Source organism: Dicentrarchus labrax, unplaced genomic scaffold (genome assembly GCF_905237075.1).
Source record: "Dicentrarchus labrax unplaced genomic scaffold, dlabrax2021, whole genome shotgun sequence".
Classification (NCBI taxonomy): Eukaryota; Metazoa; Chordata; class Actinopteri; family Moronidae; genus Dicentrarchus; species Dicentrarchus labrax.
Window position 1 is genome coordinate 2,910,830 of NW_026136719.1, and position 15,363 is coordinate 2,926,192.

General features: G+C 41.5%; 1 protein-coding gene and 1 non-coding gene across 3 annotated transcripts in view; both read left to right on the forward strand.

Moving 5' to 3' along the window:
* Positions 1 to 15,363, forward strand: part of LOC127351334 (nuclear receptor ROR-alpha A-like) — an 83,958-nt gene that overhangs the window by 45,654 nt on the left and 22,941 nt on the right. Inside the window, exon 2 of one of the 2 annotated variants that reach the window (XM_051378795.1) lies at positions 9,542 to 9,574. In XM_051378795.1, coding sequence (XP_051234755.1) covers positions 9,542 to 9,574 — 33 coding nt within the window. Of the gene's footprint in view, positions 1 to 9,541; positions 9,575 to 14,702; positions 14,868 to 15,363 lie in introns of those variants that run through there. The other variant, XM_051378796.1, reaches the window with a different exon arrangement.
* trnav-uac (transfer RNA valine (anticodon UAC)) lies at positions 326 to 398 on the forward strand. The gene has a single exon. It is a non-coding gene; the product is annotated as a tRNA-Val (tRNA).

Here is a 15,363-nt window from a genome sequence, read left to right on the forward strand (position 1 = left end):
CTCGAGTCTCGAGTTTTTAAACTGAAAAAGGAAAAAATCTGAAGGCCGGCAGATTAACAGGGCGATCACTTGCAGCACACATCCCTGTCCAGCTGATGTGTCAGGTCTGTCATGCATCACTTTGTTGTCTAGCTAACTTTAACATAGCAGGCTATATTGCTAGCCTAGCTATTGAACAATACACGGTAGCTGAATGTCCGAAGTTTCTTTCGTTTCTAAGCCAGTAATACTGATCACGTTTCCCACGTCACTTTTTCATTTCAGAATCTGATCCTAGCTCATGTCCGGATGGCTGATTTGAAAAAGGTCTGTCCCATTGCAGCGTGGTTCCATAGTGTAGTGGTCATCACGTCTGCTTTACACGCAGAAGGTCCTGGGTTCAATCCCCAGTGGAACCAGAATGTTGTCTCATTGTCTCAAGGAAGAACTGGTTCTAGAACTCCTCCCAGGAAAACAAATGAGATTTTGGTACCAATCAACTACAACTCCCAGATATTAGCAGTGCGACTGCCTTCCATTAGATGGCGCCCTGAGGTCTAGTGTCCATGTGTTTGAGAACGGCTATAATAATAATAATAATAATAATAATAAATATATCTACAATTTGGACAGGCTTTACTGAAATACACGAGCAGGTAGTTCACTGTCGTAGGATCACGTTTTTACTGGAGCTCAGCTGGGGACGGTTGTCCGAGCTATTTCTCCGTCCCGGAGAGATCTTCCTCCTCAAGCATCCTCGAGGCTGAACTCGTTGTGAGCAAATGTTTCTCGCTGCCATCCATCAGAGCCCTCAGGGATTCACTCACCATGTCGCCTGCTTCTCCTTGTTAATGCCTCCTCTCTCCGCCACAACGCCCAGCCCCGGTCCAACCCTACAGGGAAGTAGCTTCTACGTCCCTCATGTGTTTCCTTCTGTTGCTGCCTTCTGCTCAGCTCAGCTGATGAATTATGGAGGACAACAGGACGACAGAAACAGCCCAGTGCTGAGTGCATCTTCAATGTTTGATTAGACTGAAACAGAGAAAATCCTTCCAGGAAATACAAGTGAAGATCAGTCATGCTAACAGCTCTTTGAGGCTGTACTTAGGAACAGTGCTGCCTAAAGGCTAACTGTGGATGTTTAGCATAATGTTTGTTTTTCACAGCAATCCATCCAATAGTTGTTGAGATATTTTTATAAGTCTAAACCAACGCTGCCAGCATGTTTTATATGACCCAATATAAGAAGCTGTCCTGTGTGTGGTTTTCACCTTGTGAGTCTGTGTGTGCTCAGAACACAGTCCACCTATTGGAGTTCTCAGATGTTTATGGACCAGGTCCCTGTAAAGATGAGGGCACAGCAGTCTCTGAGGCCAACATAAGCCAGGAGCAGCATCAAGTCCAAGCTCTCTTCCTCTCCTCTTGGGGCAACAGCACCCACTGTGGTAGGCTGATCTGGCTGGGTGTTTGTCTCAAGGTCCACTGCTCTGTGATCCAAACCCCACGCTTCTTTCTCCAATGACTGTAGACTGTTTCCATCAGAGGTGATACTTATTTCAGCAATGAGGCTGAAAACAGATTAAAACAAAAACAGAGAAGTTTAAAGGTTGTCATCTCTGAATCGCTGAAATTCAATCAGAAATCATTCAAAGATGATTCGGCAACAAAGCCAAAAAAATAACAGATTAAAAAAAGATATTTGCATTAAGCTGAACCTTTGGTAGCTTTTGAGCGTTGGTGGGAAGCTGCAGTACGTTCCTCCAGGTTCAGCTCACAGTGAATGACGTCCTGTCGCGTCTTCATTGTTTGGATTCCTTGGATCTGTTTCAAACATTCTCCTCCTCTTCTTCCTGACAGATACACACAGACTGACACCCAGATATAACAGAGAAACTAGTTCCATGTCTCCAGTTTTCTTTGCAATGTTTGTCCATGGGTTTATTTGGAATAAACACAGAAAAAGAACATTTTTATGAGCAGTATAACAGAAACTAACAGTTAGCATATATGACATATAACTTAAAACAAATGATGCATTTGATTTGTTTTCTCTGTCTCTGAGGAAGATAACCTTCATCCTTTGCTGTTAACTGTTAACGTCCCACACAGTGAATCTTTGGCCGTCGTCTCGTCAGTGAAGCTTTGAATATTTCAGCAGAGAGCTGCAGGTTCTGGGTCAGTGTGTCAGTGTGTGATCGGCTGTGACAGACTGCAGAGAAACTGAAAGAGGAGCAGAGAGGAGACAGTCTAGCTGTCACTGGCCTCCTCCTGTGAGAAGGAGCAGCTTGAATAATGATATTACAGATATTGTTATCTATCTGAAACACAGGAGTCGATATCATTGTGACACAGTCTGCCTCCGTCACAGTGGATGAACCGGATGTATACAACTGCCTTACTGAAGCTCATATTTCTGTCATTGTTTCTCTCATTCAGACTTTATTTTACTGTTTTGGTCATCTGCCCAATGTTCATTACTGTAAACGAATTGACCGTTTGGAACCACAGTTTGTGTTCATTAATCAACCTTTTACTGCGAGCCCACAGAAGAAGGAAACAGGAGGGTTTTATCTCCACTTCCTGTTACTTTCTGCTGTGTACAAGGTTCATTATTAGAAGTGTGCATGTATTCCAGTGTAGTTTCATTCATTAAATTTGACAGAGGATCACGAACAGGCTTGTGATCAGCAGTGGCAGCAGAGACGCTGCTCTCCTCCTCAGGTTGCTGCCGCGTCCTGACAGCCTGAAGTATTCTGGTTTTCTGTGTTTCTTCCAGCTGAAGCAGCGTCTCCTCCTCCTGCATCCCGGGGTTGAAAAGGGCAGAGCTAATGAATATTCTAATCTGGCCTAGATTCCATGATAAAGCCTCGTAGATGCTTGACAGCGCCTATTATCGTGTCTTTGAAATATGAAGCGTGCGGAGCGGGATGTGTGTGTTTGTGTGCAGGCAGGATTAATTTTTGGAGGCAGCCAAAGGTCGCCGCAGATAAACGACGTCGCCCGCTGAACTTCGAAACGGAGCGGGTGTTTTTCTGCTGATGGGGGATTTTTGCAGCCGCGTTGAAATCTGGTTGTTTTCCAGGTCAGCGTTTGATGATCAATGAAATCAACTGGATCGTTTATTTTTAACTGTATTTTTCTCCTGGAGTGAGAGCGGCTGCGTGCACCTCGCCCAGGTTTTCTCAGTAACACCACAACGCAGTTTTGCTCTGACTCATCTGACAGGAAGCACTGCGAGAGTTATCTGACACCATCAGGAACTGATTCAGGTTCAGCCATGACAGAAGTGCAGCACGAACGTTACTGATGTAAACTGAGTAAGACTTCACCTCCTCTGAGATATTTACAGCAGTTTTATCCGCAGAGGAAAAACAACAGGACTGGGCGTTCACACATCTTAAAATATACTTACACTTGCAGCTCTTTTCAGTCTTACATGGCACATGTACAGTTCAAAGCCACATCATGTAATTTTTCTACCTTAAAATAACAGCTTCACTATCATTTTGATGCTATTCTGAGTTGTAATAGTTAGTTATAGCCTGTTCTTGCGCTTTGTACATGTAACGTTTGGTAACACTTTAAATCACACACCACCAGCTACGTCAGGGATTTTGGTGAAACTGGATCACTTTATAGAGAAAATGTTTTCCGCTTTTCCCTCTGATGACCGGCGGGTCCGCCTCAACTGTCTGCGATTTACAGAGTTTCCTGATGGACAGTAAAGTAACTGCTGCCAAATGTAGCTGCAGTTAGCTGATGCTAGTTAGCTTAGCCCCCAGGGTTGGGTGCTGAATGTTGTCTCCATTTCCACTGTAGGTAAACCCAGAAGAAATGACCTGGAATTAAAAATCCTCTGTGGCCCTCAGGGGACAGTCGTCACGTTCCCATCTGCTTATAGGCAGTAAAATGAAAAGGGCGTGACGCGCAAAAAGGTTACTGCGATTTATCAAGGTCATTTCTTCTCCTTTCATTTTAAATTAACTGGTTAGTTTGAGGACAAACTGCTGTCGGTCACAAAAAAAGGTTTTTATTTCCCACTTTAACACCACATTGTCCTTTTTGTCCCTCAGCAGTCAGCTGGAGGTAAACGGACAATTTAAAAGTGATTCCTCAGAGCTGAAAGAGCAGCAGCAGTTTTTCTTTAGACTCCCATCAAAAACCCTTAAATGCAACCAGAAATAAGCCACAAAAGGAAATAAAGAAATCAATCTCTGCTCTTAAAAACCAAGAGACCACACTGAGTTTCACAGCGGCTATTTAGAAACCGTCACGGTGGCCCTGTCCACTATTTATCATAGTCTGTGGTCTGAACTCGACCGAAGATCTTCTGTGTGAAGAGGCTCCACTCTGTGAAGCCACTGTACAATGTATGAGTTTCTGTAGTTCAACAGAGTGAGACATCTTCTCTCTAGATCTCACATCAGTTTCAGGAGTCAAACTTTCATTAATATCAAATCAATAATTTAAGTTGATCAGCTTTATAATGTTGAATCAGGACATTTAGTATTCGGGTCAAGTCACTCCTGAAAATATGGCGCTATTATTTCAATGGTACATCTTTAATTAACATTGTATCTTCTGCTGCCATCGTATGCACTTGTTTTTGCATACAGAGTATCTTTATCTTTGGCACAAACATTTCTTTTGGATGAATTAAATTCTATTTATCTCATGTTCAGGTTGTACTTTGAGTGTGCATTGGTCAGTTGTGTGCTTTAAATAATTATGAGATACTATGAGATAATTTAGAGTACATCATAGCAAGTCCTATTTATCAGATCGATCTCAGATTGTACAGGTTAATTGTAGAATAGAGTATAGAATAGAGTAGAATAAACAATTCTACTCACCTTATATATGCTTACCTTAGGCAACATTATTATTTCACTGTTATGAAGAAGAAATAACAGAAATTGTTCTTTTCACTCTTTGTTTGTACACACACACACACTGAAATGCAAACTTCATGCACTTGTGGACATGCAACGGGGAGAGAGATGGTGGAGTGATGGGGCTGCAACATTGCTGGTGCCCCATGAGCAGGTTTTGGGGGTTTGCTCAAGGGCACCTCAGCAGTGCACATATTTTTGTGGTCTGTGGGACTTGAACTGGCGACCCTGTGTTTCCCAAGCCAAGTCCCTACACACTGAGCTATTGCCCCCCTTATGCAGATGATACCCAGTTATATCTATCTTTTCTCAGACAAAAAACTGAAGTACTTGGTCCCAAACACCTCCGAAACTCATTATCTAAATTCAGTGCTTTAGGTGTTTTCTAATGCAGGACGAGGCTGTTTCATTATACACTGTGTTCATGTCTTCAAAGTTTAGATCTTAAATAATAATCTAAACTTAAAAAAATAACAATTTCATTTAGTTTTCTTCACAGAAATGAACAAAATTCTGAGATATAGACCCACTGTGTAAAAGTTTCGTACACCCTTCAGAATCAAGAAGGCCTTGTGACTCGAGCTTTGGGGACCCCTAGTGGGGGCCCTGACCCCCAGGTCTAAGATATCGTTACCCTAGATGGTGTTACCTTGGCCTCCAGCAACAGCATCAGGAATCTTCAGGTTATCTTTGATCAGAATATGTCCTTTAACTCACTGGTGTAGTCCAGGGTATACGCCGGTATACGGCGTATACCCACTTTTTTTTCAGTCAGCATTGCGTATACCCACTTCTAAACCCCCCCGATTCAATTCAATTCAATTTTATTTGTATAGCGCCAATTCATAACAGAAGTTATCTCAGGACACTTTTCAAATAGAGCAGGTCTAGACCCGATGCGCACCATTCAGTAGTATCTGCGAGCCAAATTGCCCATTTTTTCCCTAGGATGGTGAAGCCATGACCCACGCTACTCTGCCTCTAATTGGCTAGTACTCGCTGCCTTTACTGATTAGATTGGTTAACTTTAGGTATGATGACGAATGAGCCAATCGGAGGCAGCCCCCCACCCCCGTCGGAGAGGATGCTGTCAGTGAAGGAGACGCTGCCTCTTCGCCCACAGCCAAAGATGCCGGTACTTGAAGTATTTTATTTAAATAAATGTTCAAAAAATAACTGAAACACCATGTTTGCCTCATCTATATTTTACATTCATGAAGGCTGCCTGTGTGACCAGTAATACCTATATATCTAATATAAATAAAATATATATAATATAATATCTATCTATCTATCTATACCTACAAACTGCAAAGTCATGTTAATTTTATAATAGTGGCACACTCTGGCCCATGCTGCTGTTGCAAATCAGCTGTTCAAAGACAGGAAGAAGGAATAGTTCACTCAAAATGCATAGTTGTCTCTCACTAGTCTGTGGGCCAGTATTGGTTTATTAATTTCATAATCCTTCCTCCCTGAGATCAAGCAGCAGAAATTATGTGACAATGAGCAAATACTACTGACAGATTTTTGGGTAAACTAAATAGAGTAGTCTTACATGTCACATGTTTCTAAAACAGGGCGTTTTTCTGGGCTGCATTAAAAAAGGGCAAAAATTGAGAGTATACCAACTTCTCCAGGGACCACTACACCACTGCTTTAACTCGCACATAAAGCAAACTTTAAGGACTCGCCACTGTCGCCAAGGAGACCTGCTTTATTTGAAAAGTGTCCTGAGATAATTTCTGTTATGATTTGGCCCTATACAATAAAATCTAACGACGGATGCTGTATAGCACTAACAACCAGATATGGCTTTTGAATCCAGAGCTCAGAAAAAAAAATATATTTATACTGTTATAAAGTTCAATCCAGTCAAAGAATTAAAACTGCATAAAAATGTAAAAACTATAAATATCACTTTAAAAAGTTTTGGTGGCCTCAGGTGACTGAAATCTCAGGTGACTGGAAGGACTGAACAAGGAGACGCAGCGCTGCATGTCTGATGAAACATCCTGTGTGTGTGTGTGTGTGATGGCAGACGACCAGATGGCTGATGGGAGGAGATTTGACAGAAGAGGTGAACTGTACCAGGGACAGGGGGGACTGAATGGAAGAACAGACATCGTACAAATAAAACTCCAATATCTGATATATCAGTTTTAACATATTTCATTAGGACATATATATCATAAAGAAATTTGCATTAAAAATCAGTTTTTTAAAATCAATTCCCAGCACAAAGACAAATAGTGAGGATGATCCTGCTCTGATCCCGATCACATTGAGTGTTTTTTGCAGCGAGAGGCGTCTTGCTGTTGAAAATCAATTCACTGTGGATTAAAAAAACACTTTTCAGACACTATATGTAACATTGCTGACATCACCTGTCTGTAAAACTGATGTCTTTTTGTCATTCCGACATCTGATAATGTTCCATAACTACTTTATATATATGATATGTGGATTATAGGCAACAAGTTTATTTGCACAGCATAGCTTTGGCCAGATTTTCATTAAACTTGGGTGGGAGGATGCAGCTCGGGCCAACAAACAACCCCGTCACACTAATTATTTTTCACCTTCCTACGGCAAACTGAATTTGTGTGCGAACCCGACGTCATTAAAGTGAACGGTGTGCCATGACGCAACATACAATCAGTTTTGTTGTTCAGCAATGTAAAGGTTACAAAGCTGAAATTAACCCCCACTAGATCACAAACATGGACGCCGCAGCCCAGCAGAGTCCATCGGCAAAACTAATAACTTTACCTCACCCTTAAAACTGGACAGGAACCAAATAAAACTCACCAGAACCGGCTTATTTGGTTTAAATAAATCCTTAATTTACAGAGTTAGATGTAACCATACATTCATAAAACGGGTTCATATAACGTAGCTAATCCTTGGAGACTTATGTGCGCGTCACAGTACGTCCACTGAAAGTACTGTACAAATGAACCAGACAGACACACACACACACACACACACTTGTCCTAAGGGGAGACCCGTTTGCCACGGTAACAGCTTCCACCTCTTTCTTGCTGTCGGTATCGACTCGCATACAGTTCACAGATGGACACACGTTAAAGCACAGAATCACACACACACACACTCTTTGGTTTGGTCCAGATGGGCCGAGCGAACGGAGCGTCACCAGGGGAGCAAGCCACCGTGGCCCCGGCAGATTTTGGCCCCGGGACCGGCACCGGCTCCCCCATGGTCTTCTGGAGGGAAGCCAGACGGCGAGCTGCATCACACTCTGATGATGCGTGTCAACAAATACCCCGAAATATCTGCCTCACTCTAGAGAGGGTGGAAATGACTCACTGTGTAAATTATTGTTCTGTTCACTTTGTGTGTGTCTGCAGTGAAATATAAAAGAGTCCTACAGAGATGGAACTGAAACATACAAAGGGGGTCAAATGAAAAGCAAGAACTGACTGTTGAATTGTGTGTTGTATTTTTGTTTTACATAACTGGGAGAAATAAGAGGGAGTGGGGCAAATGCTGCAATCATGTCATGGAAAGTTCAAATGTTTTCATTTATTCCATTGACAAATACACTAATTCTACCTTGCAGATAATCATAAAACACAGTTCAAACTGGACGGAAAAGAGTCCAACAATCAAAAGAAACCTTTAGTTCAGTGACTTAGATGTTAAAATAGATGTAAAAAGTACGTCCACTAAACGTTGTTTTTGCCACTGACAGGGATAATATATAAATGGTAAACGGACCTGTACTTGTATAGCACCTTTCTATTCTTCCGACCACTCAAAGTGCTTTTACACTACAGCCACATTCACCCTTTCACACACATTCACTCAGCAATGGCAAAACCCATCGAACGGAAGCTAACACATTCATACACATTCACGCACTGATGCACAGCATCGAACCTACAACCTTCGGATTAGGGGATGACCCACTTTGCCTCTGCACCACAGAGTCTGCCTCTGCCTCGGGTCATACTCACGTGCTGCCAGACTCCATAGAAAAAAAACTTACGTTACTTCATTCAAAGTGACAGAAACAAAATGAAACTCACCAAAACCGTCAGTCTTTCCAACAACTCTTAATTCACAGAGCTGGATGTGAAATTTTTTGCAGAATTGGCCGTAAATCATAGCAGCAAAGGAAGCTAAGTATCAAAGTACGTCCACTAAAAGTAGTTTTTGCCCCTGACAGACTGCCCCAGCTTTCACTGAGCACATAGTTTGTGTGGGTTTTAGGCGGCAGGAGCTCAGTCTGCAGGGAGTTGGCTTGGGACCCCGAGGTTCACCGGTTCAAGTCCAGTCCAGCATGGACCACAGTATGGACTGCGAACTGGTAGCTGGAGAGGTGCCAGTTCCACCTCCTGTGCTCTGCCCTTGAGCAAGGCACATAACCCCTGACTCCTCCCAGGGTGCTGTTATGTGGCAGCTCATCACTCCACCTGCTGCTCCACTGCATCCACTGTCTGTAAGCCTTGTGTGTGAATAAATAGCTTCCCCATTGGGACTAATAAAGTAAATCTTCTTCTTTGAATGAGGTTTTCTTACTTCTGGAACAGAATCTGGAAGTTCTGGTTTCACTTTGGTTCTCCACATGGTGACGACAGATACATCAACACTTTCCAGATGATCTGCAGTTTAAAATAATGGTTGTGTTTGTCTTTGTGTTGCAGGTCTGTCAGCAGCTGGGAAGAAGACTCACACATGTAAGTTCACTGTTTCCATCAGCTGTCTCTGATTGAACTGCTGTGTTGGGAGGTTTGTCGTCATCGCTGCTGCTTTATCTGGTCGGTGAAACAGTGATGGTTGCTGGTGGAGTTTATGGTGAAAGAGGTGTTTAAGATGCTGGTTGTGATCCCAGAATCCTTAGCTCAGCTGGTTAATTTTAATTGATTGTTAAGGAACTGAATGTGTTGAGGTGTGCTGATGAACAGAGATGGAGGCTGTTGTTATTTGGGGACATCTGACCTATAATTCCCAACAGTTCTCTGATGATTCTATAAACACTATTTAGATAAATCCTACGATAAAATGTTTTTAACAGTTTTCCTTCTGTCTTTGTGTCTTTCCTCTCTACTCTGATGGACATGGTGCTCAGAGTAATTATGTCCCGCCCCTTTTTGCTCTGTGCTCTAATCACAGTTGAGCAAATCTCAGTCAACTTCTTCCTTTCCTGTACTTATATGGATATATATCTATGTTGAAAAGACAACCACATTTTGAAGATGGTTAAAAGATAAAACCAATATATACAGTTTGTATCGCTCCAAATCATAACAGAAGTTATTTCATTTATGTATGAGCAGGTCATGACCCAACAATTCCTACTAGCTAGCTTGTTACATCTGGTAGCTAATGTTACCAAAAGGAAGCTAACTAGCTAGCTAATCTGTATTAATCTATATATCTATATCTATATATCTTTTAATCAATCTTTTTCAACATAGATTAGCCTAGCATATAGCATATCTAAATACAGGAAAGAAGAAAGTTGACAGTTTCCACAAAGGGCGGGACTTTAATGGTCAATTACTTTCTTAAAATGTACAATAACATTGGGTTGGATGAAGCACTAGAGTGCAATAATTCCGAATATTTCTTTTGTAAAGTGGGTGACCCATTCAAGGTTCTAGGGGAAGGAGGTCTCGGCTGAACTGAAACATATTCACCAGATGAGTTTTTAATGCGGTTTTTGCTCCCTGTGGTGTACTCTAAGTTCATTCTTTGCACATTAGAAGCAGTTTTACTGTAAAACATGCAGGAATCGCCCGTTTGCAGGATAGATGAGGATGGATGTGTGACGGGGGACCGCTGCCAGAGTTGAGTCTCTCTCATTAGAGCTGATAAGGACGGATAATGAATGCGAGATCCTCCTGCAGTCGACTGTGCGTGGGATGATCGTCGGGAGGAACACTGATCCTTCAGGCGCTGTGGAGGCATTTTCCAAACAACTCGTAACGCGCTGCTGTGAGTCTATTGACTGGGCGTGATGAGGGGAGGCGGAGAGCTCCGAGCCTTTCGGAGCGTAAATCGTCCCCCTGTTCTGCCAATTTGGAGGAAGAATGAAGCTCCTGCTGCTCCTCGGTTTCCTGTCTGTGCTGGCAGGAGTCGCTCGCGCCTGCAGCCCTCGCGTCTTCAACACACTGAGACTCACTCCGCCGGCTGCTTTCAGGCCCGTAAATCGTTTTCAGTGATGCTCCGCAGCTCAGGCGGGATTTGTTTTGTGAAGCAGAGTGGGATGTTGGGTGAAGGGCCCTGTTAGCCCGATCTGCTCTTCAGTCCCTTCAGTTATTTTTTAAAGGAAGTTTTCTTCACTGGGGGAAAAGAAGTGTTCAAACTACACTGTTGTAGTTGAGGGGCGACCCAGCAGGTTATGACCCTTAACATCGCCATTAGACGATACTTGACTTAAATGTTGATTAAATATGTATTTAACACTTTAAAGCAGCCAACTTAAAAACTATAAAATCCATCTGGGGAGTCGTCTTTGGAAACGCTAGCTAACGATCGATGTAGATTAGCTAGTTAGTTAGCTTGCTTTTTGCTAACATTAGCTATCAGATGTAACTAGCTAGCCAGTGGGAATTGTTGTGTCTCTGTAAATCATGATGTAAGGAGTTGGTCGGAGCGTCTCTATTTGAAAAGTGTCCTGAAATAACTTCTGTTATGATTTACATTAATATTGTGATACTCAGATTAGGTGACTTTATCTTCTAACAGGTAATTAGTAATTGTGTCATATTACATGTTTGTAGTAGCCATTAGAATGAATTAGAATACGTCTGAATCAGCCCGGATACGAGGGATTAGGATTCAGTTTAATTTCCTTTATATCAAATCACTGTTGTGATGCTATTTTCTGCATTTTTCTCGTCACATGATGTCACTGTCCTTTTTATTGGATGCAGAACTTATTTCATGTGAGCCGGAGAGAGAAGGAGGAACAATAACACACACATCAGCCTCGATACTTCGGAGGTATTTGGGTTCATTTTCTGCTTTTGATTCAACCGGATCTGAACTGAAACGAGCTGAGAGGCATCAGTGGACCACAAAACCCCCCGAAAAGCCCCTGATGAATACCCGTTTACTCGACTTCCTCCAGGCTGACGATGACAACAACCACAGCTGCTTTATTGCAGTTGCACATCCATTAAGATATAATATCATGAATAATTTGTGGTTTGTTCTGTCTATGAGCAGTCGTGAACTTTTACTTGTACATTAACCGTCGGTGTCTCTCAGCTGATGGTATCTCCGGTTACTTCTGGGACGATGAATGGGTGGATTTCTGCTGAAGCTGTGTTTCTCTGTGGTTTCTCTATCCTCTTTTGGGTTTTTGTTTTTCTCTGTATCACACCTCCTTCCTTCCTCTCCATGTCCTCCTCCTCTTTCTCTGAACTGTTTGTTTTGTGAACCGCAGTGACGAAATGTGGCAGCACCGACACATCATCTGTGACGACTCTTTTTATTTTAATCAGAGTGAGGACTGAAATACTCTGAACTTCTCGAGCATTTTAGTTGAGTATTTCCAGGATTAGCATCTGTAGATTAAAACGTCTCACTCTACAGGCTGTAGATGGGATTAAGTCATTTTTAGGGCGAAGCCACTTTGGCCTTTGATAAATACAAATTTATTGGGGCACCAAAACTACCCAACAGTATTTAATATATAAAAATTAAGAAAATAATAATTAATCATTAATAATTAATTAAGAAAGGTGGATTGTGGGTAACCTGAGTGTGTGTGATGCGTTAGCTAGTTAACTGCTAGCAGTCATCGTGTTTTCTCTTGATTTTTTTTTTTTGCCACTGTGGAAAAAAACTGAGAAACAGGATCAGAAAACATATTTGGGAGACATCCGGTTTTAGGTTATTTAAACTGACTGCTTTAACGAACGCTAGCTAGTGTTCAGAAGACACTGAAGTAACTTTATTTTCCTTTCCCGTGGCAGCAAACACACACAGTAGCTAACTGCAACCTGAGGTTAAAGGCACACTATGCAAGATTTTTACCTTAATATAACAGCTTCCAAGTCATTTCGATTGTAAATAAACTCGTAGTATAGCGAATCATCCCGATAGCAAAGCATGAGAGGGACGCTGTTGGCAGAACCAGCAATGCAAGTCTGAAAGGTGGCGTCCCGCCAAATCTCGTGAGAATCACGAATTGCTTTACGGCGTGACGTCACATACATCAGCGACATAAGAAGCAGCCTCAATGGAAGACACTAGCAGGCATTCACTCAGACGTTACCTGGTCAGTAGACATCTTGGGAGTCTATCTTTGCCTGTTTGATGTCCGACGCTTCCATCCTACTGAACATGTACCGGTATACAGGGGGGAGGGGATCAGGCTGTGAGTGCAGAGACGCAGAGCCGTATATAGAGACGGCTCTGGTGAGTGGTATTTACGACAGTTAACGTTAAATACAAGTACTCCACAGCGACTCTAGGGGGAGCTGTTTGACAAAACCGGAAAACTGCATGTATGTCTGACTGAAGGAACCAAACGGCCCCTCTGCTAACGCCAAAGACGCTAACAACGTCTCTGCTTACGGATTTATCTGTGGGACAAATCTGGTGCTACTGTTTATGTCCAGTGTGATCAGACTCTAGGAAACTGTTCATTTGATGTGTCTCGTAGTATATTGAGGAAATATTTTATTTGAACAAAACAGCCAGTTCAAAACAGGGCAATACCAAACTGACTGTGAGGGTAGTTCATTTTAGAAGGGGCATTACGTCGTGGTATAATTCCTGCCCTGATTCTAAGGTAACAGAGGATCAACAGTTCTTATTTCCAGGTGATTGTACACTAATGAAAACACACCTTCAATTTCTGCCAATAGATCCTCCTAAATATTACACACTGGACCTTTAAACTAAATAACAAATTTAAAAAGCACCACAAAGCTGAAAACAGCCAAACTACAAACACATGATGATCTTATAGAATATGATGCACTGCTTATATTAATTATTATATCATTATTATATTATATACTACTAGTAAATAAAGTAGGTCAAATGAGCTCCAACATCTACAGCAGTAATATTAATCCAAACATATATAATAAAACACTGACAGGGAACATTTCACTGCACTATGAGTACTTTTACTTTAAGTACTTTTACTGAGAATACTTTCATTTACAAGCTCCTGTTGTTTCTGGCGGCCCCTGTGGACAAAGGTGGTAGTTTTTATAGTGCTGCGTTTCATTGATTTCAAGGGGAATCTGACATTAAAGTCCATTAAAGTCTGAAAAAAAGCTTTTTTAACCCTTTAAGATCACAACCTCTGTCATATTGTACCCCTAGTTAACAATGTTTGCTAAAACATTTACCAATAACTCAATTTCTTTTGTATTTTTATATCAAAATCTGATTTTTTTTCTTCCTGTAAAACAAAAGGTGAACCAGTTTTAACCAATTATATGACGGCATCCACTCAATCAATCTTCAATAAATGAAAAAATACAATAAAAATAAATAAACATTTATTGAGTTACTCTTTAATGTGTTTTATAGGGGATTATGTGTCTATTAAGTATTTGACCCCAGTCACTTCCTGGACTTTCTGCTGGAGGCAGAACAAAGTCAGATAGCTTCAAATTTAGCATATAGAGACAGAATTTATTAAATAACAATAATAAACTTTATTATATTTTCAAAGTGGTTGAACCAGGATTGAAACCTTTCAGGGCTGAGGCAGATAACACCTCCTCATGGCCCTCAGGCCCTTTCACTCTGAGCTGCTCACCGCCCCTCTCCTCTCATTGGCGGAGAGCCTTGTCAGACAGAGTGGAGGGCGGGGCCAGGCAGGTGATGTCACAGTCACATGGATCCTCATGTGGTGGTGGAGAGCAGCAGGATGACAGAGCAGAGAGAGAGCTGCTGATATCACACACACACACACACACACACACACACACACACACACTGTCTCCTCATGAGGTCGGATTATAAATATGTATTTTGTGATTTCTGCCATGAAAGGTAAGAGTCTTAATTCAATAATTCATTTTAATCAGTGTGTGTGTTTGTCCTGAATCTTTCTGTTTGTTTTCTGAAGTTGTGTCAAAGATGTTTTATTGACTGAGGAGACGCTCCACTCTGTGTCTGTCTCCGTCTGCTGTTTGTTCTCACTAAACTGCAGCTGTGTTATTATAATAATCATTTATTATTATTATTTAGGTACTTTTTTAAGATACTTTACTTGAGTATTTAGATTTTATGCTGCTTTACACTTCTGCTCCACTGCAGTTTATAAGCCAATATTGCACTTTGTAATCCACAACATTGATTTTAAAGCTTCACAGATTCAGAATATTAATACAAAATATAAATCAGCTAATTATTGATGATGAGAGAAGAATATAAAGTAATTAAAAATAAGCTCTGTATTTACCAGCTGCAACAGTAAAGTGATAATGATCAATAACTATAATGCAATAATATAATATATGATTATGAAATGGATTATTACTCATTA